The following is a 25,192-nucleotide window of genomic DNA, read 5'->3' on the forward strand; positions in this document are numbered from 1 at the left end:
AGGCTGGGAGGAAGGACGGGGGAAGCGAGAGGAGAGGCTGGGAGGGAAAGGGGGGAGGCTGCGGCCCCGGCGAGGATGCGCAGACCGAGGCGGCTCCGCGGCTGCGCGGGCTGCGGGCGGGGGACGGGCCGGCGCCTGCTGGCGGCGGAGGCGGCGAGGTCCCGGCCCCGCGCCCGCGGCGCCCCCGCAGCGGCCCGAGCGGCCCGGCTGACGGCTCGGTGCGCAGCGATGGCGCGGCCGCCGGGGCGGAGCCGGGGGGTCTGGGTGCCGCTGTTCTGGCTGCTGCTGGCGGGGCCCGCCGCCTGTGCCGCCAGCCCCGGGGACGACGGCGCGGGGCCGGGCGGCCGGGGACCCCGAGGCCGCGTGCGGGGCGACGCGGGCGCCGACGAAGCGGTGCGGCGCCACGACTCCTCCTACGGCACCTTCGCCGGGGAGTTCTACGACCTGCGCTACCTGTCGGAGGAAGGTGAGGCTGGGAGGGTGCGGGGTGGCGGAGGGGAGACCCGGGTGGGGGACGGGGACGGCGGCGGGAGCGAGGGTGGGGAGTTGGGAAGGACGCGAATGGAGGCGGCTCTAGCGCAGCCGAGGCGAGGCCCGGCAGAGAGCGCAGGGCTCGGACCTCATCCGCCTGGTGAAGGGGCCCGCAGAGCTGGCCGCTTTACAGGTGGGGAGACTGAGGCCGGGCGAGGGAGGGTGCCAGCGAGTCCTGCGAAGGTGCGGACAGGTGGGCTCCCTCGGTGCTCAGCACCTGGCCTCCACCCTCTCGGTCAGGGGTCGGGAGTGTGGCGGGGGAGGAAGGGAGTTAGGCGGGGGGTGGGGGGGGGTGGGGGGGGGCGGGCTGCCATCTGGCCTGGTCTGTGTAAGATTGGAGCAGCCGGCGGAAAGCAGAAATCCAGACTTAAAAGAGATGCTGCCTTATTTCCTCCCCGGGAGTATTGACCTAGATTTGCAAAGGCAAGCGCCCTGACCGCTCAGTGTTCTGTCCCCCGCGCCCCCCCCCCCCACCCCCACCAGCGCTGGGTCACTGCTCCTTCCCCGCCTCCATCCCACTCCTTTTCTACCCTGCCTGTTAGGGTCCCCTGGTGTGAGCCACCATTGTGGGGCCTGCTGGGCCCAGAGACTGGGGCTTGTCAGCCATAGACCTCCCCGTGGGGATGCTTCAGTGAGCACAAAGCCACTGATTCTGCTCAGAAGGAAGGGAAGCTGGCCTCTTTTTCCCTGCCATTTGGAAAGTAGTCATTTTCATTTTCTTCTGCTAAGAGGAATAGTAATATATATATATATATATATATATATATATATATATATATATATATATATATATATATATATAGTTAGGGTTTGAAATGTGTGTCCCAGCAACTCATATGCACTGGATATATCTGTTGCTGAGGATTAGGTTTAGCTACCTACACCAAATAGAGATGAATAGCTTAAATAAGATAGAAGTTTCTCTGTCATATACAGAAATGTGGAAGTAGGCAGTCCAGAACCGGTCATCAGAAACCCTGGGTCCTGGTGGTCTGCTTCTTCACAATTCCTAGCCTGTGACTTCATGGGCGGAAATGGCTGCATGATCTCCAGCCATTACATTCACTCTCCAGACAGTAGGAAAGAGGAAGTGGGAAGAAGATCACTGACTATAAGGAGATTATGCCCAAGTCCCATATAACAATCCTACTTAGCCACAACTTAGTCATGTGATCACTCATAGTTGCAAAGGAGGCTGGGATGTGTAGCCTTCTAGCTGGGAAGTAATAAGTCCAATTAAAAAATTGGAATTATTATATTAAGGAAGATGGAGAGAATGGATTTGGGAAAATGTATTAGTTGGGCAGAGGCTTAACTGCTGAAACAGAGTCCTCAATATACAGGGGCTTAAGTAAGATGGTTTGTCTCACATGAGTCAGGCTGGTCTGAGCTGGTGGGACAGCTCTGATCTACAAGGTCATTCATGGACTCAGGTTCCTTCCATCTGATTGCTCCATCATCTCCTAAGATTTTGTCCTCATCTGTGTGGAAGTTGAATTGCTTGCATGCCCTGTTCAAGCTTGAGGAAAGGAGAAGAAAGGAAGTTCGGGGCAAGCAGTTTCCTCTTAGGCTGGTTGTACAGATCACTACTGCTCACATTCCTTTGGTCAAGAACATAATTATATGACCTAGCTGCAAAGGAGGCTGGGAAATGTAGTCTTCTACCTGGGTAGCCATGTGGCTAGGGAAGAGAGAATAGGGGGAAGGGAGGCCGGGGGAGCACAACAAACAGATGCAGAATCTGTTACTCTGGAAAAGAATAAATATCCCAAAGTCCATCTGCTTCTGAAAGCATCTAAAACATATTTATTCTGTTCATAGTCATCTTATCACACTGCCGGGTAACTCAGATGTGGCACATGAAAGTTTATATTCTCATGGGGCACATGGACCTAACAAATGAAGAACAAGGTCAGATGCTCTATGTCAGTTTGTATCTACAGAGAGAATGGTTAGTTGTACAATCCAGACAGTTTTATGATCATGGACATCAGGTGGGCTGCAGCCATGGGAAGGCTGTATAGAGTGAGCTGGGAAGTATGAAAGGCTTTGGTGAGACAGAAGAGGGAGGACATTTAGGTGCGGTGACTGCACAGGGGCAGCAGGACATGCAGTGTGTATACAGATCCCCAGTTTGCTTGCCCCTCTCACCCGTTCTGCATGTGCAGCCAGAAGTTTGAATAGGGTCTTAGGACTTGAATCTTACCAAGCATCCCTCTTTATCTTGAGGTTCTTAGCCAGAATCTATATAGTATTAGAACAACAGTAGAATGTAAAACAAATTACCACGATTATGGCTAAATAGCCCATTCTGGTTGTTCTCTCAAAAAAAAAAAAAACAACAAAAAAACAACAACACACACACAAAAAACTGAGCTGGGTGTTGGCTCAGGGTTAAGTCCCAAGTAAAGCAAGCCTCCTGCTCTCTTCTCCCAGCTGCTGAGATCCACAGGCCAGGCCTGAGGAACAGACCCTGAGTCTTTCCACAGCCACACGGGTGATGGTAGCTGGCCTGCCCTTGGGGCCATGGCCTGTATAGGACGGAAAAGGGGACAACACCATACTTGGTTGCTATCTTTCAGGCACGGTGACTTGTAAGACATGGCCCAGTCAATGAGCTCCTGACCACGAAGTTCAGACCACAATTTTTCCTATCTTGGGAAAGAGCTGGTGAGGCAGTAGAGAGAAGAGCGGGGCCTGGAAGGGCAGAGTTCCCTTCATCTGCTAATATTCTTCCTACATCGACTGCATATCGTATGCAGCTACGTAATTCATTACCCTACACATAAACATTTGGGATGCAAATGTTACCTCTATGCTTTTCCCCTTTGAGATGCATAGACAGTTACTATCTGAGAATAAAAAGACCACACACACACACACACACACACACACACACACTTTTTCATTTATAGTATCTCTTCATTTGTTCTTTGGTTTGAACAAATATAGTATCACCATTCTCGGTGAAAAAGAAAAAGTAAAAACACTGTATATATACTTTTTATGGGCAGGAGATAGCTTATGATCTCTGAATCTTTTACTGATAGAAAAATAAAACAAAGCACAAAAAAGATAAGTAATTTATAAAAATAATCTATATCTTTAAAGATAATCTATATCTAATTTATCTTTGTATCCACCATGAATCTTCTAGCCCAATAATAACACTAATTGGAGCTAATTGTTAATAAGTGCTTCCTACCGTGCCAGGCACTATTTTAAGTACCTTTTACATACTAACTTTAATCTTTACAGCAATACTCTGACTTAGATACTACAATGTTCTCCACTTTCGAGTGAAGAAAACTGACCCACAGAAAATTTAGCTGTCTTAGCTAAAGTCACACAACCGGGAAGCAGCAGAGAGCTGTACAGGATTGTTGACTGACTTTATGGAAAAGGTGTGCAAGCTGTCTGGCCTGCCTGGAATGGAGGGTCCCTGTTGACGTGCTAGGAAGTGCATAGGGACAGGCGGGATGGGATACTTTTAGGAGTGGACTGGAGAAGAGGGGCTTGGCATTGGAAGGGCGGCAGTGGAGAACCGCAGGTTGCTGAGTGGAGCAGTGCCTTGGCGAACGCTTTGCTAAACAGGCTCCACGTGTGTGTGTGGAGCTTTCCATTTTCCAAAGTCCCAGGACAGCTTTCCTTCATGATGTGACTCTGCTGAGCGGAAACAACGACTCACACAGTCCAGGAAGAGACAGGTGCTGATGCAGTGGCTCTCAGAGATTTGAACAGATAATTTCTGGTTAAAATATCAAGGACTCAAGGACTAAATTAATACCTGAGCGCTGTGATCCAAGCAGTTCATTAGAGGCGATAAATAGCAAACCAGAAGCCATTAACCGCTCAGTGGAGGATGGCAAAACAGGCTCAAGGGATTACAGGAAAGGAATAGATGGTATCTGTGAATAAGACAGGGATGGAAACCACAAAACCATATTGAGCACCTGAAAAAAAAATCAACCACGAAAATAAGTACCTCTTGTATTACAGGAATATCTGAAGGGAGAAAAAGTGGCTTAATGGTTCTCCACAACAGAGTAGTTATTGGAAGGTTTTACAGGGCACATGTGAGAAGGAAAGGGGGGAGGTGCCCTAAACCAATATTATTTGGTCTCAATCCAAGTTTTTATTTTAGTGAAAAAGAAAACAAATAGCACCAAGCCCAGCCGATGTGGCTAAGTGGTTGAGCATTGACCCATGAACCAAGAGGGGGTTCGATTCCCAGTCAGGGCACATGCTTGGCTTTCGGATTTGATCCCCAGTCGGAGGAGGAGGGGCATGCAGGAGGCGGCCAATTGATGATGTTTCTCATCTGTGTTTCTATGTCTCTATCCTTCTCCCTTCCTCTCTCTCCAAAAATCAGTAAAAACATTTATAAAAAGCTACCAACATGGAGGGAAAGGAACAAGCAAAAACAAACAAACAAACCCCAAAACCAGTAGTGAAAAATGGGGGATGGACAATGTAAGGGGAGAAGGAAGAGTTGGCCGTGTCTGGGGGTTCTAACCCATGTATCTCAAGACCAAGGCAGACAAGTAAGTGCAGGAAAGAAAGAATGGTGGGGACGCGGTGGGGACGGGGGCGGGGGGGGGGGGGAGCCAATAAAGGTCTTTAAACAGTATTGTGACAAGACCAGTTTCCCATTTTAGAAAGATGGCAGGTGGTGGGAGAAGTGGGAGGGAGGTGGGGGGGTCGGATAGGCGATGGTACAGTGTGAAAGGGCAGGCTCGGGTTTCTAGGGTGGGAATAGAAGAATGGTGGGTGAGTATATATAGCAGGTGGAGAAACCCAGGACTACGGTTTCAGGGTTGGAAGACTGTGGTGGGTGGTGGCATTCTTCACCGAGGTAGGAAACGTAGGAGGAAGAGCATTTGGGAGGTGGGGGAGCTCAGTGTTGGGCTATGGAATTGATGTGCTTATGGAATATCCAGGTAGAAACCCCATGTCTGACGGTGGGGCAAAGGTGTAACAGCCACCCAAACGAGAAGGGTTCTTTAGACCGGCAGGCAACTTCATAGACTGTAACGGAATTTATTATAGGGCAATTTCCTTCCGGGAAGATTGAGCCACAGGGGACAGACGGCCCAGAACTTAGCACTAATTATTCTCTGCTACCGGACACCTGTTGCAGTACTTTTTGCAATAGTATAACTCAGGGACTAATGATTGACGAGACAAAGGGATGAAGAATGCAATAGCTCCCAGGGTCGTACCTCCTGGTGGTCTTGTGGTAGATGATTGCTTATAATCAATACTATTTCCAGTTGGCTATTTATCTCTGTTGTCATGCCATTCCAATTGTTACTAATAAAAATATTTATGGCTGCATTTTATAGAACACAGATAATCATCCACTAGAAGGCTTCGATATGCTTGCTAAGGACAGGGAGGTTGGTCAAAAGTCACAGCATGAAACTTAAAAATGAAATGAAATCCAGAACACACAAGGTACATACCCGTGACCAGAATCGAACCCAGGACCCTTCAGTCTGCAGGCCGATGCTCAACCACTGAGCCAAACCGGCTAGGGCTGGAACCTGAACTTTAGACCCAGGTTCTGCTGTTTTCACTTTTGGTAATGATCTTACCGGTTAGTCATGCTCGAGTTTTAGGATAATGGTCTTGGGAACATAAAAGACTTTTTGCAACCTAGCAGGATCTTAGATACTGGCACATAGTCCCAACTTATTTTATGCCAAATAGATCATTTAATTCCAGCAAAATTTGTAATGTTGTAAAATGTGCTTATATTCTGATGCCAACCCCCACGAGTATACTGAAGTCTATTTCTGGTATTAATGACCCAGAGTTATCACAAGTTAAAGGGGTGGCCCACAAAAAGACTGTCCTCAATTCAGACCAACTGGCTACCAATTCAGGGGCACCCACTAGAATGTCTCATAGAACTCAGGAAAGCACTGTACCTACAAATAGTATCGTTTTGTTATAAAGGAAACAACTCAGGAACAGCCTGTGTAGGCATATGTAGGGCGAGTTCAGGAGGCTCCTGAACGCAGTTTCCGAGCCTTCCTCGTGGAATCAGGGCCTGTCGCCCTCCTGGGACAGCACCGTAGTGAGAAATAGGAGGAAGAACGTTCAATGAACAGGCTCAGCATAGTTTGTAGCATTCAGCAGTTAAATATGAAAAGAAAAACAAAAATCTCATCTAAGGCAGGCCTTGCCAAGGTATTAGGGGTGAGTTCATTAAATGTTTGACCAAATAGAGCAGGCTAATTTTTTAAGTTTTGTATGGCCCACAAATGATGTTATAAATATCCAAACGGCCCTTGGCAGAAAAAAGGTTCCCCACCCCTGTCTAAAATGCACAGCTGTGTGCCAGGAAAATGCAGTCCAGTGGCTTTTTTTTTCCTTAAAGAATAATTAATAGAACAATATAAACAGAATCTCACTTAAAAAAATTACAAACAAAAAAGAAACGACATCAAAATAATGAGAAAAGAAAAACTAATAAACAGTAATTTTTTAAAATGTGTATTTATTTTCCTAATGTTATAGGGTGATTTTATTTATTCATTTGTCAATCATTTATTCAGTGGCCAGTGCTAGGCATGATGCTGGGCAGAGAATACAAGATGAATCACACTTGGTTCCTTCGTACACCGAGGAAACAGTCTAGGTCAGTGGTCGGCAAACTCATTAGTCAACAGAGCCAAATATCAACAGTACAACGATTGAAATTTCTTTTGAGAGCCAAATTTTTTAAACTTAAACTATATAGTTAGGTACATTGTTATTGACTTAGTTAGGGTATTCCTAAGGCTTAGGAAGAGCCACACTCAAGGGGGCAAAGAGCCGGATGTGGCTTGCGAGCCGCAGTTTGCCGACCACGGGTCTAGGAGAAAATTATTTTTGTTACAAACTGGAAGCATAATGCAGGCTTGCCCTTCAATGTACGGTTTAATGCATTATGATGCCAAGTAATGTTACAAGAAAAATACACAGCTGTTAGAAATGATGTGTGTAAAGAATTTAGTGAAATATGAAAATGTTATATGCAGCTTAATGAAAAATGGAAGTTCACAGTGATGGAAAAATTCTATTGTCACATATATAAATGGAAAACCTCTAGTACTGAATATATAAGTGGGTCATTGTTAATTTTTTAAGTATGTTTTCATTGATTTTAAAGAGAAAGAGAGAGGGAGAGACAGAGAGAATCATCGATGTGAGAGAGAAACATCAGTGGGTTGCCACACCCTGACTAGAGATCAAACCTGCAACCTGGGCACGTGCCCTGACCAGAAATCAAACCGGTGACCTTTAGGTGCACAGGATAATGCCCAACCAACTGAGCCACACCGGCCAGGGCTATTTTTTTTTTCCCTCGTAGAGCATGTCTATTGAATTAAAACTGGTTTTTAAGCTCCCAGGTCACAGTGGTGAGCCTGTGTTCATATGAAATTATGCCCCCTCTCAGTGCCTCAGTTTCCTTGCCTGTAAAATGAGGGAAAAGTCACTTATTCTCAGCTAACATGTAAGGCTCAGTTCAAAGATGTGTACCCTGTATTCTCCCCTCATGAAGAGGGTGATTAGGCTCACCCAGGGCCCTCTTCTGAGGCCTTATATCTATAGCTGGATGGGTGTGGTAGAAAATAGTGAATGTACTTTTTTTAATTCTCATTGAAAAAGTTGTTACTGGACTTTCTAACCATTATTTATTCTCACTGTCCAGGTTACCCTTTCCCTACTGCTCCTCCTGTGGATCCATTTGCCAAAATCAAAGTGGATGACTGTGGTAAAACTAAGGGATGCTTTAGGTTGGTAGACCTGTGCATTGGATAACTCTAAGACTGAGACGTCGCTTTACTTCTCAGGATAGAATTGAAATTGCATGCAGTCCATTCTAACCAGGGGCCTATGCCCCTTCAGACCTTCGGCAGGGATATGGCCTCTCTGATGGCCACCTCAGTTTTCAGTCTTCAAGGCCTGGGACACTGGAACATTCTTCATTTTGACTGTGCTGCCATTGGCACCAGTGTCTGTTCCTAACCAATTGGCTGTCTGAAGAAGAATCACGTGACACAGAATATGTCCACATTTATTAGGGAGAGGGGGGCATGGCCGGGACAGACAATGATAAACATGTCTGATACCCAATTCCTTTTCAAATAAATAGTCATGGTGTATTGATATCTGTATGATACCAACTAGTCATTAAGCACTTGTTGTCTCGTGTGTTGAGGCCTTCCATGATTATTAATAGTATCCTATCATGGCATGATGGGCTACAGCTAGAAAACAGTAGTAGAGACAGTGGGCCTCCCACAAAGATAGCTCTGTTTTGTTGGAAAACTTCCTTTGAATTTTTTATTTTCTGAAACAAGTTGTCCTTAAGTAAAGATTTTTTTGATCACTGTTCTAAAGTTCTGATTTATATTTTTTTGGTCCATTGCTCAAGATCCATGGGCGGGGGGGGTGGGGGAAATGGGACTGAATTATAGGGGTTTTGAGCTTTTCTTTGGATTACCAGAACATTTTAAGGAATAAAAATAATCCAGTAATACTAATATTAAGGAAAATGGCCTTTAATGTATAATTCTGATGACTAAGGGATATTTTTGAGAAGTGAAGGAATTTTAGTACCCTGCTGGTTTCAGGGTGACCTCCTTTCGGGCCCATTCACTCCTCCTTTAGCTGTCCTTAACCTTTTCCACCCAAGTTCCTTGCTGTCTGGAGCTTATATCTCACCCTGGCTGCTCAGAGTCCCTGCTGAATCCTTGATTCCCTCCTCCGTCAGCACTTAGTAGGTTTGTGTCTTGTTCCTCCAGATACCTTCCATCTGAATTTAGATGGTCACACCCATTGCTACAACTCTCTGTCATCCTAAAAAGAATGTTCCTCAAACTAGGGCTTGTCAGTTCTGAAAGGACCCACAAGTCCTCTATAAGAAAATTTAAATTTCTGTTTTCAAAAAAGAAACAGATCATATACACAAAGAACAGACGTATGGCTGCCAGATGGGAAGGGAGTGGGTGAAAAGGTGAAGGGATTAAGGAGTACAAATTGGCAGTTACCAAATAGCCACAAGGATGTAAAGTGCAGCATAGGAAGTACAGTCAGTAATATTGTAATGACTGTAAGGTGCAGGCGGGTACTAGATTTGTCAGGAACATCACTTTGGAAGGTACATAACTAACCCTGTGCTGTACACGGAAAACTAATATAATATCAAGTATCAATGTAATTGAAAAATATTAATTTTTTAAAAACATTGCTCAGGTAAATTAAAAATAAATAAGTAAAATAAATTTGTGTCTTTATGTCAATGGTGGTTCTTTAAAAGATCAATGTATGCATTATCTGATTCTGTGGAGAAGCACCTTACTCTGCTGTATGCTTTCATGTCTGAATTTGTGATTGTAGGAGAACCTATACAGCAAAGGCAAATTTTATAAATAGACGATGCATCCATGCTCAGTGAATACCAGATGAGGTGTTCGGTGGGTGCATTGTACATGCCAGGGTTTTGCAGCAATTCAGATAAAAGTGGGAGAGAGTGAGTCATGATTAATAGAACGTGCTCAGTTAAAAGACACTGCACAGTACAGTCTGACATACCATATGTATGTGAGCAGAATTTCACTTTAAGAGAACCCGCATCATCCATCACATGAACGCTGTCAGTTTAAATGTTCCTGGTTCTGTAGTTTATATATTTATATTTAATTTGCAACTTGGTATTCATTTAATTGCAAAATTAAAGTAGAAAGAATTGGTATACATTTAATTAACAAAAATAATTTAAATTATTAACTCGGAGAATTTTCTCATTTAAAAGGGATTCAGAAATAATTCAGTAATAACTAATATTTGAGAGATACTACTATAGTGTAGAGAACACTGGCTGGGAGTTTGGAGGCGCAGGTTCAAGTCCTGTTGCAGCTACTGACTCACTATGCAACCTTCCCATCTCTGGGCCCCTTTAATATGCAGGTAAAGTGAAGCACGTCATCTATGAGGTCCCTCCCAACTGAGTGGAACTGTTTTTTGAAGCAAAGATCTAGTTTATTCAGTAATGTTGCTTAGCATCCTGCCTGATCCATCAATGTCCTCTTAATGTATTTTAAATAAGAATATGAAGGAGTCATGTCTGTTTTTTATTACATTTATTGGGGGTAACACTAATTAATAGCATTACATAAGTTTCAGGTGTGCATTTTATAATTACCATCATATTCCATTGTGTGCTCACCACTCAGAGTCTAACCTCTTTCCATCACCGTATATTTGACCCCCGTTACCCTCTTGAGTAATGTCTGTTTTGATGTCTCTCATAGATATGGGAAACCAGGCTGCAATGCAGAGACCTGTGACTACTTCCTTAGCTACCGGATAATAGGGGCCGATGTGGAATTTGAGCTGAGTGCGGACACAGATGGCTGGGTAGCAGTTGGATTCTCTTCAGACAGGAAAATGGTGAGACACATCATGACAGAAGCTTATTTTTCTCTTTAGTTTGCTGTGTGACTTTAGAGTCTAGAGAATGGGCATGGTTAAGCTACCATTGCCACTTTTAAATGCAAGAAGCTAATTTCTGGCATTTGGTTGTCTTTTGCAAAGCATCACAAAGCAAAGAAACTCATCAAAGCAGTATAATGAGTATATTAGTGTGGCTCTCTGCTTGCAAGTTAAAATAAATTCAAGCTAGCTTAAACAACGAAGGAAGGGTTGGTTTTGAGAACACAAGGTGTTTCATATCTGTTTATCAGCTATTTCCACAGACATCCTGCAGGGGAAGCCTCCAAAGCTACATGGTTTTTAATAGTAAGCATTTATTTGTTGCTCGTGTGTGCATTGGCTGGGGCTCAGCTGGGCTTGGCTCCTGTCCATGTGTTGGATTTAGGTTTTTTTTTTCCTAATCATTCTGCAACCAGCAACTACCAAGGCATGTTATTTTTGTGGCAGAGACAGGAGTGCAAGGGCAATCCAAACTTATTTCAACCTCTGGTCGTGTTACAGCTGCTAACACTCCATTGCCCAAAGCAGGTCACACAGCCAAGCCCAGAAGGAAGGGGCCAGGATATACACTCCCTCTACCAAGACGCCCCGCAAAGGTCTGGGCGTATTATATAACGACAGGGGGCTGAAGAATTGGGTCTAACAATTCAGTCTTCCACAGTTCTCCTGGGCGAGAACACATCTGGACCTCAGGAAGGACTGTGACCAGGCACAGGCAGGGCACCAGGAACCCCGGCAGCTGCCCATCTCCTGCCTTTGCTCCTCTCTACACCTCTGCTGCTGTCTTCCCTCCTTTCTCTGTAGCCCCATCATTTGCCACTTCACTGTGCCAGGACTTTCTTAGGCCTCTGTGCCCTGGCGCATGCACTTCTCTTTCCCTGGCCAGTTTGAGATCCAGGCAGTGAGAGGAGGGCAGCTCAGACCAGGGTTACGGCAGGGGTGGTGGTGAGAGGTGCTCAGATTCTGGATACGGTTTGGAGGTCAGATAGGCTTCGCTAATGGATTAGACATGGGATGTAGATGGGTGGTAGGAGGAAACGGAGAGGACGGTCCAGGCGGTCCGAGCTCCCGGGGCTTTTCGGTCTTGGAGAGGTCACCAGGAGAGAGGACCTCAATTCCCAGTCCAGGCAGTAAGACAACAAAGGGTCCCACTGGTAAGATTGTGCAAATATGAATCTACATCACTTATCACCTACTGGGGTGTCAGTAGGTGAAACAGCAGTTGTGTGCCATACCAAGGGGCTGGCTCGGGTTGCAGCTGATTATTTCCTGTCCTGGGCTGCCTTTGCAGGCATGGTGCAGCTGTTAAGATGATGGGTCTCGGAGCTAGGAGGTTGAGTGAGGAGCATTCACATTTTATGTTTGACATTTTGCTGCCTAAAGGCTTTTACATTACCGGTTTCTCTTTTCTTCTATTATTTCAATAAGAAGCACAGGTTAAATTTTTTTCAAACCTTGATACACAGGAAAAGCAAAATGGAAACCCTTTTAATAGCCTTTAACTTATTTTGAAATGGTGTATTATTTTTATTAGACTTCATTATTTTTTAATCTTCACCCAACTGAAGATCTTTTTCTCACTTTTATCCTCACCTGAGGATATGTTTATTGGTGAGAGAGAGAGAGAGAGAGAAAAGAGAGAGAGAGAGAAATATCGATGTGAGAGAGAAATATCAATCGGTCACCTCCTGTACACTCCCTGAGTAGGGATTGAACACGTACCCTGGGTATGTGCTCTGACCAGGAATCAGACCTGCAACCTTTATGGTGTACAGGACAGGGCTCCAACCAAATAAGCCATTGGCCAGGGTCAGGGTTTATTTTTACAGCAGTTTTAGATTCACAGCAAAATTGAATAGCGGGTACAGAAAATTTTCATTGACATGCTCAGCCTCATCTATTATCAACATCCTGCACAAAGTAGAATATTTGTCAGAATTGATGAACACCTTAACATTTTTTTACTTATTTTGAAAAAATTTTAAACCTACAGACAAGCTGCAAGGATAGTACAATAGAAGAATCACCAATTGATAACTTTTTTATTGTGGTTAAATGTACATTACACAAAATCTACCATTTTAACCATTTTAAAGTATACAATTCAGTGGCATCAGTTATATTCACAGGGTGCAATCATTGCCACTGTCTAGTTCCAGAACTTCTTTACAAATGATAACATTTGCCACACATGCTTTATCTCTCTACTGCTTCTACTGCTACTACTATTATTGTTACTATTCTCTGGAAACTTTGGAGATTAAATCCATTTACTTATTAAATTCAGGAAGTTTAACATTGATCTGATGGTATTATCCAATATATGGTCCATTTTCAAATGCTGCCAGTTGTCCCAATAATGTTCTTTATGGAAATTTTTATTTTATGACCCAGGATTCTGTCCAGGAACACCACACCATTGGTTGTCATGTATATTTCATCTTCTTTAATATTAAATAGTTCCTTAGCCTTTTAAAAAAAATTTGGTCTTTTATGACTTTTTTGATGATTATAGGCCAATTTTTTCTTTTTAGAATGACCCTCAATTTGAATTTGTCTGATTGTATTTTTAATGATTAGTTTCTGTGTTTTTGGCAAGAATACTGTATAGCTGGTGACATACTCCTTTCTCAATATCATAACAGGAGGCATTTGATGTCAGCCTTGTGATGTTAAGTTTGGTCAGTTAGTGAAAGCTTTTTAATGGCATTTAAAATAATTTTGGGGGTGGGATTTCAAATGACAGAGGTAATGGAATATCCATTTCTCAGTGAAATTTCTGTATTATTTTTTGTTAATCCTCATCCGAGGACATTTTTCCACTGATTTCTAGAGAGTGGAAGGGAGCAGGAGAGACACAGAGAGAGAGAAACGTCAATGTGAGAGAGACACATCCATTGGTTGCCTCCCACAAGAGCCCTGACCAGGGCTGGGGATCAAGCCTGCAACTGAGGTACGTGCCCTTGACCGGATTTGAACCCAGGACCTTTCAGTCCACAGGCCAACGCTCTATCCACTGAGCCAAACAGCTGGGGCTGAAATTTTTTTTTTAGTAGAGAAATCTGCAAAAGGCTGACTTTTTTCTTCATTATTTTCCATGTCAGGGTGGTGACGATGTCATGGCCTGCGTCCATGATGACAATGGCAGGGTCCGCATACAGCACTTCTATAACGTAGGCCAGTGGGCAAAGGAGATCCAGAGGAATCCTGCCAGAGATGAAGAAGGAGTGTATGAGAACAATCGAGTCACCTGCAGGTTTAAACGCCCTGTGAATGTTCCCAGAGATGAAACGATTGTCGACCTTCATTTGAGTTGGTATTATCTGTTTGCTTGGGGTCCAGCCATTCAGGGTAAGCTTGCATTTTGGCATCTGGATTAAACATTAGACACCGCTGTCCTGGTGTTTGTTATTTATTGGGCAAGAGAGTGATAAGCACTTGGGATAATATTGTAAAAAAGGAGATATGATCCTGCCTTCAGGTTATAACGGATTTATCATTCATACGGACATGCAAATGGGTAAGGTATACACATGCGTAGCTTGAATAATACAAGATAACATATGATGAGTTAAGTGCAGAATGAAACAGATCACCTGACTACTATTTGTGAGGTGTGGCTGTGTTTAATTCTCACCTGCTCCCCTTTATTCCTCACCACATCCTTGAGAAGTAAAGGTATTATATTCTGATTCTCTAGAGACTAAGAAACTTGCTCAGGGCACTACCACTAACTAATGGAAAAGTAATATTCAATCCTAGGTCTGCCTGGCTCCAAAGTCAGTGATAACTCTTAGCCCTTATGCTCTAAATTCAAACAAACACTGAGCAGGAAAGGGTTTCTGGAGACTTCGCTAGAGATTGACAGGCATTTCAGTGTGCTCACTTTATCCTGATGGTCATAAATCCACCAAATGGTCACAGATCCACCAAATTATCCTATAATTTAGCCCATTACTCCTCACATTTTAACTTGTGTAGACATCACCTGCCTTTATCGTTAAAATGCAATTCAGTGGCCTGGGATTCTGCATTTCTAACAAGCTCCTCATGGATTTGGTCCATTGCTGACCTTCCTTTGCGGGGCAAGGCTCTTCCAGCATCTCCCCAACAAAGACCCGAGGATGTCATGAGACCTTTTAGCAGCTGCTAAAACCAAGTCACGCTGTGTCTTCAGCATTTCCTGGCTGATCAGCCTAATGGGCTGAGAAGCCTGGGCGCGACTTGTCTGCAGTGTTTGTGTGAGAACTCTTCTGGCTCCTGGGAGTTGGGTCTTCCTTAACTGTGTGCCTATCAACTCTATATTGCCCAGTCTGATCTGCCTCTCCCTGTCCCCCTTCAAATTGTTTTCATTGATTGGTCTGGAGATCCCATAAACTTGTTTTTCTCTTTCTAATTGCAAAAACATTGGGATGCCTTCAGATAGATTTTGGGACAATCCTCCCATTTGCGTATCTCCAGATTACCAACAGTGGATCTGCAATTATGTCTTCCAGTACTTTCAGTAACCTGGGAAATTACTGATATCTTAGCCTGGAGAAAGGAACTCATTTCAAATGATGGCATTTGGCGTCTAAAACGTTGGGTTTGTGCATTGGTTTTGCCCCTTGGTGGCTGTATCTAGCCTTTATCTAAATTCTGAACTCCAATTTCTTTATATCTAAAATGGGGATAATAATAATTTCGACTTTATAGCATTATTGTAAGGATTAGATGAAAACAACTGGAAAGTGCTGTACTTCAGCAGTTCATCTTCTTACACATTTGGCATAATGGCCAGCATGGCAGGCCTTCCTGCCTTGCCTGGTAAGATCACTCAGGACTTCTGTTCTTCTCACTGTCTCCAAACAAAACAGGCCCATTCCTACCCCACAGCCAGGCGTGTGCTTTTCTTGTCTCTTGGACGCCCTCTTAACACCTCTCTATCTTTTTAAAAAAAATTTAATTTATTGATTTCAGAGAGGAAGAGAGAGGGAGAGACAGAAACATCAATGATGAGAGAGAATCATTGATCAGCTGTCTCCTGCACACCCTCTACCAGGGATCGAGCCAGCAACCTGGGCATGTGCCCTTGGCCGGAATCGAACCTGGGATCCTTTAGTCCGCAGGCCGACGCTCTATCCACTGAGCCAAACCAGCTAGGGCCTAACACCTTTCTATTGATGAAAACTTTTCATGCTCTTAAGGTCTCTCAGTGGTGATAAACTCTGAGCTAAGGTTTGAAGAGGGGCATGGGTTAGAGTTCTCTAAGGAAGGCATGAGCTAGAACTGCTTGGTTAAGCCTAGGAGTCTGCAGGGGATCCCCAAGTGACGTCAGGTAGGGGAGGTGAGGGATCTGCTGAGAGAAAAATCTCCTGCCAACCTGAGGAGTTTGATTTGTGCTAACAGGAGCCAGCATGGACACTGGAGCAGGGAAGTGACATGTCAAGTTCAGGGCAGCTTCCCTGGCAGATAGGACCTTTAAGACACTCACTCTGAGCCCTGTTTCCAAGGAGACCTTTGTTCTGAACTCATCTGCCTTCATCTCCCTAACCCAGGTTTCATAGGGATTATCCATAGGGCTTACTTACATCCACATGGATTTCATATGGGTTAGGAGGTCAGGCACTTCTAATCAGCTTATGAAGTAGCCTTTAACACAGCCTTTTCCTCTTTCCACTTCTAACCAGGTCAAAAACAAGCTTTCTGTTCAAATATTTATTTGGGCCCTGGCCAGTGTTGTTCTATGGTTAGAGTGCTGGCTTACTCAAAAGGGTCGTGGGTTTGATTTCCAGTCAAGGGCATGCACCTGGGTTGCAGGTTCAATTCCCCGGCCCCAGTCAGAGCACATGTAGGAGGCAGCCAAATGATGTCTTTCTCACATTGATGTTTCTCTCTCTCTCTCTCTCTCTCTCTCTCTCTCTCTCTCTCTCTCTCTCTTTCTCTTTCTCTCTCCCTCCCTCCCTCCCTCCCTCTCTCTCTCTCTCTCTCTTTCCCCCTTCCTTCCACTCTCCCTAAAAATCAATGGGAAAAGTATCCTCAAATGAAGATTAACAAAAAAACATTTATTTGGCATTTTAATCCTCCTGTGTCCTGTACCATTCCATCCAACTTGGGCAAGCTACCACTTTATGTCTCATAGATAAAGTGAGAGAGGCTTCCACCTGTAAGGGAGTCCAGTGTATTCAGGGGTTGTTAATAATCATATATAAAATACATATTTGAGGAAAACAATTAGTAGCTCTTGCTCTTTGAAAGCATAGTATGGTTTTCCATTTGGTATTAATAAGATAAAACTCATTAGAGACCTTAAAAGTAAGCATTCATACAATACTAAGTAGCAGACTTAAAACTGGGGTGCTGTGGAGAGACCCATAGCATTATTCTGGCAGTGGGTGTGCAGATTCACGAGAACTTGTCTTTTTGGATAAATTTAACTAATTTCTGTGTTCTTCATTATATGTACAATTGTAGGGAATGCTGAGCGTTCTGATACCTGATTCCAGATCTTTATAATCACTGCTTATGTATTCAACACAAAAGATTTTTGTTTTGTTTTTCTGTTGTTAGAATATATCAATTTAAATATGTGCTTTTCTTTAATTGCCCCTTCCTTTTCATTTCTGTTTTAAAGGCTCTATCACCCGACACGATATAGACTCACCACCTACTTCCGAGCGTGTTGTCAGTATTTACAAGTATGAAGACATTTTTATGCCGTCAGCTGCCTACCAGACCTTCTCCTCTCCGTTTTGTTTGCTTCTCATTGTTGCCCTGACCTTCTACTTATTGATGGGAACCCCTTAATTGCAGCTGCAAAGCCAACACATTCAATGGATTAGAAAGTCTTCAGTATATATATATTTTTAAAGAATATGTAGTATAATTTTAGCTTCTATTATTTAAAAAAAAAAAGACTCATGCTTTCAGCTTTTTGGAAGAAAAAAACAAACTTCTTTTCTAATCAAAGAGGATTGTTTAATAATGACCCCATACTTTTGGAAAATACTTAAAACTTTTCTAAGTTTTCATATTTGAGCTTCACAATATCTCTGAGTTGGTTTGATGAATATTATTATTGCCTTCTTACTGAATGGGGTTTGAGACCCAGAAGGCTGCCTTTTTGTGACTTGGTCAGATAACAGGTAGCAAGGTAGATAAAGAGCTAGGCATGGGATCATGTCCCTAAAGCACCTCTCCTCTTCCAGCCACAGCTCAGGAGACTTACTTGGAATATTACTAAAGAGAACTTCACTGGATAGACATAGTTCACAGTCAGCCTTTTAGGCAGAAGAACTTTCAAATTTCCATAAAGCTTAAGTGCATTTGGATAATTACACCGCTGATGGGAAGAATGGGGGAGATTACAATGATATGAAAATGGTTCATATTTCTTTGAAATTTCTTCTCAATTAGTGAGTAGCTATGAGAAACCATTTTTTTTTATTGCTGTTGGAAAGCTTAGAAACAGAGTTGACTGATCCTGAAGATGAAAATTATATTAATGATAAAAAATATGGGCATTGTTAGCAGTTAGAATTTGACCACTGTTTTATAAATTAAGGTACTCATCTGTGGTTACAGCCTATTCTGTTGCCAGAGTAACATACACTGAGAATGATTACCAGTAAACAGTAATATAACAGACAAATCATCTTAATAAAAATTTAAAGCATTTGGACAATAACGCAACATTTTGCAGATTGTGGAATTTGGCATAGAAACTTTTTTAAGATGAGATTTTTTTATTAGAAAACTAGAGGCCCAGTGCACGAAATTTGTGCAAGGGGTTTGGCCCTCACAGCCCCGGCTTCGTCAGGAAGGTCCTTCAGAAGGACGTCTGGTCTAATTAGCATATTATGCTTTTTTATTATAGATAACAAATGACCCATAAAGTGAATTCACCTAGATCAGTGGTTGGCAAACTGAAGCTCGTGAGCCACATGTGGCTCTTTGGCCCCTTGAATGTGGCTCTTCCACAAAATACCAACTTCTGCGCATGGGCCATGAAGTTTCAATCGCACTGTACATGCGTGCCCGCAAGTGGTATTTTGTGGAAGAGCCACACTCAAGGGGCCAAAGAGCCACAGTTTGCCGACCACTGACCTAAATTATTCATTCAGAATTGTGAATTGGATTGGCAGTCAGCATAATTTATAATAATGCTTTGACTTAATGGAATTCCTTTTTTCAAAGGAATGCAAAGTTTCCTTTGTTCCAAATGTCTGTGTTAGCAGCACATTTAGAAGAAAAGAATCTGTGAATGTGGTTCTGCGGCTGAGGCATTTCCATTGTAGAGCTCTGGAGTCCTCTGGCTTGCCTCCTTGCTTTAAAGCTGGTTCCAACTTTGTGGGTTTTTTGATTAAACAACACTGGAGACTGTGGTTTCTAGTGCCATCCTTGGAATTCATGTCAGAGGCGAGAGTCCACCTTTGGAGAGAGCTTTCAAATTCTGAGCTGAACAGAAAGAAGAAAAACATCGAGATTTCTGTGACATTGCACAGTTCACCAAGCTCATCTGAGAGATGTAGGGGAAATAATCCTCGTTGTAGGTGGGGAGTGGTTAAACGACATCAAGTGAGCAAAGGAACTGTGTAGGATTTATGTGGCTTAAGTCCCTGGTTCCACCTGACTACCACTGCCTAACTAAGCCCTCTGGTCTTGGCCGAGGCTGGGTTGTACGCCACCTTCTCAGCTATACTGGTTGTTGAGCAGTGAAGATACTGAGTATGCAGGCACCCACCTTGTAAATAAGAGAGCCAATATTTTTCTGTTTCATTCTCTTATGTGTATTATATCTCAGCTTTAAATAGGTTAAAACTAAAGAGGTACTTTAGCTAGTCTCTGTAGCTGGCAGGGAAGCAGTCAATTAATGGATTTCCCTTTTGCTTACATTTCAAGTCAAGCTAATTTCACACATTGGTTCTACCAGTTTTCACCAATTGATTACCTGTTTTGCACATTTGTGCTTAGAACCTTCCATGATTTCTCACTGCCGTTAGTGTAAAATGCAGGCCACTTTGATCACCTCCAGTATCTTCTTTTGTCACCACTCCTCACTTGCTATGACCCAGCTCTCAGTTCTTCAGACCTGCTTTCTTACCTCTCATGTTCCCTGTGCCCAAACATTCTCCATCCACTTCCTTTGCTCGCTGAACACCTGCTCATCTTTCAGGCCACAGATTAAATATTTCTTCTTCCAACCCCCTGGACCAGGTAGATTTAGGTCCCAGCCAAGTGCTCCTATAGCACACTGGGCTTCCTCATCACACTTTACTGTAATTGCTGACTCCTCCTCCCTATGCAGGGGTAAGCATTTCTTGTTAATCATCATTGTAATACACACTACTACATGGTAGATACTCAACAAACATTTGTTGAAGGAATAAATAAACTTCTATGGCAAGTTTCTTTGGATCAGAAGACTTGAATTTCATATACATTGTCAAACTGGCTAACATTTTTATATTCTTCCACCTGTGATCAAACCGTAAGCCATCTCATTAGCAAACACTGAACTCTGTCTTTTGAAACATAGATAGAAAGATGGTTAGTAATAATGCTGTTTTGCCCTGCAAACATAGTTCACATTCTTACCAATGATCATTGTTTAGAAATAAGAATTCACAGAGCTGGGTTGGAGAACAGCATTTAACATCATCTCAGAGAGTCATCAATTTATAGACACACGGGAGTTAAACTCTGTGGACTTCCAAGTTCATTCATTCTTACCTAATGTAAGAGAATCAACTTCTATTTTACCTCTGCATTCAACTTTCTAACATAGTACTTGGTACAGAGGAGATACCCACCTGGGTTTTTGTAGAATAATCTAGCTATTTGTATTCAGTGCTATTCTAAGCACTCTGTGTGGATTAACACATTTAATTCTCTCAACAACCATAGGAAATAGATTCTATTAATCCAATTATACAGATGAAAAAACTGAGGCTAGTCATTTGGCACAAATTACCTGTGCTGGCAAGGACTTTAGAGACCATTTAATCCAATGCACTTATTTTACAAAGGGGCAGCTAAAGCCTAGGGAGGTGGTAGTATTTCCTACCCATTCATGCCTTCATGCACATACATTAAAACTTTTATTAAGTGGAACCCACTATCCACACTCAAATTAGCTAGGTACTTTGCCCCCTCCCCCCCTTTTAGTAATTTACAATTACTAAAAAAGGACTTTTTATACTTATATTTGGGGGGAAAGGTACATTTTACTTTCTACCAGCTTTTATTTTTAAATTTATCTTTATTGTTGAAAGTATTACAAATGCCCCCTTTGTTTGTTTTCTACCAGCTTTTTTTCTTCTTAAAAATATTTTGATTATTTTACCAGTCATTTTTAGAGCCTTTAATAGTGTTTTTTTTTTTAATTAATACACAGATTGGACAAGACTAGAATGTATTTGTCTTGGTTAATTTTTAAAAGTGGCTTGCCTAAAACCCAGGTCTTCTAACTTGGAGTCTAATGCCCTTTCGTTGCTCCCCAGTCATCTCAAAGGTGAATTGGTAAACATGATTTCGGACAAAATGCAGGAGCCATGTTTAACGGTCTTAAGTTGGCTTTTGTCATGAAGGAAGTCAGGAAGTTTGGACAACTCAGGGGTGGATTTCCATCCAGAGGGGTTTTTACTACTATTTCTGTAATTACTGTCTACATAAAGGATCTGTGTTTGAGAGAGATGACCACAGAGGTTCTGTATCGTTCTTAGCTCTAGCATAGGGCTCAGCAAGCTTCTTCTATAAAGGGCCAGATGGAAAAGATTTTAGGCTTTGCACTCTCTGTTTCAACTGTTCAACTCTGTCATAGACCGTGCATCAACCAATGAGCATGGATGGCTGTGTTTCCATAAACCTTTGTTGACACTGAAATTGGAATTTCACCTAATTTTTACATGTCACAGATATTCTTTAGATTACAAAAACATCTAACCCTAGCTGGTTTGGCTCAGTGGATAGAGTATTGGCCTGCAAACTGAGGGGTCACTGATTTGATTCCAGTCAAAGGCACGTACCTCAGTTGCAGGCTCCATCCCAAGCCCTGGTCGGGGTGCATGCGGGAGGCACCAATGAATGTGTCTCTCTCACATCAATGTTTCTCTTTCTCCATCTCCCCCCTCCCTTACACTCTCTCTAAAAATCAATGGGAAAATGTCCTCGGGTGCGGATAAACAACAACAAAAACATCTAAAAATGTAAACACCATTCTTAGTTTGCAAAAATAGGCAGCAGGTTGGGTTTGGCCTGTGAACTGTAGGTTTCCCTTGCTCTCAGCCGGGAGACACGCCTATGTGTCAGGATCAGTTGTCAAGTACACTGCTGGTAATGCATTACTGGTGAATTGCAAAAATATTGAAGTTACTGAGTAATTTGTTTATAAAATATAGTTGATGAATTGTTATCCTGATAATGGCATTCCCAGGCACTTACATTCTGATAGATTTCCCAGAGTTGATGCGAAAGTGGTGGCAGTTAAGTCAGCGCTAGGTAAGCAGCCATTTTATTTTACCTAAACCGTGGCAGCCGTGAATGACTTTCACTGATGAATGGCTCTTCATGGTGGGGATTACCATGTTTCAGAGTAATTTATTTCCCTGAGACATTTTTTTTTAAGTTTTATCAAAATCTGCTGCAGTTGCCAGGATGTTTTACACATGTGACAGTGTCATCTACCTTATATATCATGATGGAAAAATGTTTGAGAGCCACCACAATAGGCCCAAGGCTGAGATGTGTATACTTTGTTGTATATGTATGTCTTTTTGTTCTCTAAACAGAATTGGTTATGTTCAGTGAACAGGTTGATTATTCTCGGTGTTTGTATATAGATCTGTACATACAAGATGAGGTCTGTGTGTGTTTATACATAAATGCCTATATGTACATACCATGACCATCTGAAGGTCTTTGCCAAGATGGTTTCTGTTTCTGAACTCTTGGATACTTTAAAACCCAAGAGGTAAAACATTGTATGTATTACAGGCAAAATGACCCTGGAGTTTATAGAAATTTAGTTTGTAGGAAGGATTCCTGGATCCTTTATTAAGCCTTGCCTCCTCCAATCAACCTTGTACGAATTGTTAAGAACGTATAAAGTATCATTGTTGAGTCTGACGTTTCTATACTGTAAGTTAAGAAACTGAGACGAGTGTTAACTGAGTACATGGCATGTTGATGCAACCCATACCCGTTTTGTATATAATTCGGTTCTTTCTCTAATTATTCAATGACTTAGTTTCAAGTTGGACTTCTTTGTTTCTATGTTTAATAGATAACTTGAGTATAAGTTCCTTTTCATAAAAATAGTGGCTATGCTAATGTGATTTCAAGTAGGGCTGCAAATTTAAGTGAATCATTCATCTCTGGAATTTTTCACTTAAAATATACTGATTTTTTTCTTAATATTTTCAGCCCACTCCCCCCACCCCCCACCCCGGATATTTGCTATTGGGCAAGTAGCTGTTCAGTTCCATTTTTCTGGAGAGTCAGTGATTCTCTCGGGTCTCGGGGTGCTGAAGGGGTTGTGGCCTTCACCCAGGTCACTGGAGCAGTTACCATTCCATCACATAGCAAGTCCTGGCCACCTGGAGGAGTGAATGCAGCTTCTCCACATGCCTTATTCCCACAGCTGCGCCAACATGCTGGAACAGTCTGGCTCCAGGAGTATTCATATACTTTTTTGAGATTGTCTATAAAATACTATTTTGTAAAAATGATGCTTTTCAATAGACATTGCTGGGTTATATTTGTTTTATAATAATTATGTACCTAATGTTTGATTGTGATTGATTTTGAGGTTTATGTATATTTATAAGCCTGTCCCATATGAATTTTTACTCTTAAGATGTGAGGTACCTTACTAATAAAGACATGGATTTCTATTTATGTCAAATAACTGTAGCAGTATTCCTAAATGCTACCTAAATGATTGTACTGTCCATTTGCCATCACAAATACTTTTATCCTTAGAGGATTATGTCACAGTTACAATATATTAACTAGATTTAAACTTTAAAATATAAATTCTCAACATGGTTTGACATTTGTCCTGTTGATATCATTAAAGGTAGTTTATGATTCCTTATTGCTTTGCTCTTTTGGTTTTCTGTTTGTTTGCATTTTTGGTTTTCTGTTGTTTGCTTTATATCCTTTCATCAGTAAAGTCTCCCCAAAGTTATAGACGTTAAGAAGACAATAGCCCAGTGGTTCTCAACCTTGGCTGCACATTAGAATCACCTGGGAATCTTCTTAAAATCCTGATTTCTGGGCCTCCGGGATGAGAAAAGATTCCCAGGTGATTCTAACGTGCAGCCAAGGTTGAGAACCACTGCGATAGCCCATCTTGTCTGACAAAGGGGAAGATCATGTTGCAGTAATCGGGTGAAAATCACTGTAGAGAAACAATTTGCAAAATAAGTCTGTATATTCAGCTTCAGCTTAATACCTTCCTCAAATAGTAAGTGGATAATAATCCCACTTGAAGTGTTTCCTAGTTAATAGTGCATAACTAGCTGTAAGAATTTAAATGATCAGCCATATTGATAACTAAATCATAGTAAGTTTGGTTGTAGAGCCTTATGAGTCATCAAAGAGGCACTGAGATTGCAGGATGTAATAGCTGAGCTGCTGGCGCTACCAGGGCTAGGTTGGCAAACTCCAGGAATGTTAAAGAATTAGACATGACCACATTCTGCATTATGGGCTCTAATCCTCACCACCCCCCACAAAATATATTTTGTTGGTTTTTGTGTTTTGTGATGTATATTAACTGTTCCCTGTGATATTTATTCTCTGTGGGTAGCCCAGATGTCTGTCTTGACCCTAGTTGATGTTTGACTTGGAAATTTCTTAGGGCTCAGTCCCAGGTGTAAGGGCCAGGGGATAGGGGATATGAAGAGACAGCTGAGATGGAATGAATAAAAAAGTCACCTGTATCCAGGAAGTCAAGAAGCTTTAATCCCTTGTTATTCATTCATTCAATACACATTTATTGAGAACTCTTATGTGCCAGTCCCTCTGGAGGACTCCAGGAAGAACAGCTCTGGATTTCTGCTTCTGAGAGGCTCACAGCCCCATTAGGGAATCAGACACATTCACACCACGATGATACCTTTTGGCGACTGCAGCCATAAGCAAATGCTCAGGTGTGGTGCCGACCTGGACTAGGGACCCTCACCCAGCC

General features: G+C 42.6%; 1 protein-coding gene across 2 annotated transcripts; it reads left to right on the top strand.

Moving 5' to 3' along the window:
- The first annotated feature begins 213 nt into the window (after positions 1–213).
- Positions 214–24,081, top strand: FRRS1L (ferric chelate reductase 1 like). 2 transcript variants are annotated; one of them, XR_011473377.1, is made up of 6 exons: positions 229–466; positions 8,234–8,318; positions 10,839–10,977; positions 14,124–14,370; positions 17,633–18,943; positions 19,089–24,081. XR_011473377.1 is itself a non-coding variant. In XM_070430949.1 (5 exons), the coding sequence occupies exons 1-5, from the start codon at positions 229–231 to the stop codon at positions 17,803–17,805; spliced, it is 882 nt and encodes a 293-aa protein (XP_070287050.1). In that variant the 5' UTR covers positions 214–228; the 3' UTR covers positions 17,806–24,081. The 2 variants fall into 2 exon arrangements, 1 of the variants encoding a protein (XP_070287050.1); XM_070430949.1 differs by having other exon boundaries at positions 214–466; positions 17,633–24,081.
- The last annotated feature ends 1,111 nt before the right edge of the window (positions 24,082–25,192 follow it).

The sequence above is a fragment of the Myotis yumanensis genome, unplaced genomic scaffold, assembly GCF_028538775.1.
Source record: "Myotis yumanensis isolate MYYU_CA2020_CCGP unplaced genomic scaffold, mMyoYum1.0.hap1 SCAF_12, whole genome shotgun sequence".
NCBI classification, from domain to species: domain Eukaryota; kingdom Metazoa; phylum Chordata; class Mammalia; order Chiroptera; family Vespertilionidae; genus Myotis; species Myotis yumanensis.

What these genes read in the sequence shown, in the direction of transcription:
- FRRS1L (XM_070430949.1), top strand. Translation starts at nt 229, where the DNA reads ATGGCGCGGCCGCCGGGGCGGAGCCGGGGGGTCTGGGTGCCGCTGTTC. An exon ending in GCGCTACCTGTCGGAGGAAG is followed by an intron (nt 467 to 8,233) that starts GTGAGGCTGGGA and finishes CTCACTGTCCAG; the next exon opens with GTTACCCTTTCCCTACTGCT. An exon ending in TTGGGGTCCAGCCATTCAGG is followed by an intron (nt 14,371 to 17,632) that starts GTAAGCTTGCAT and finishes TCTGTTTTAAAG; the next exon opens with GCTCTATCACCCGACACGAT.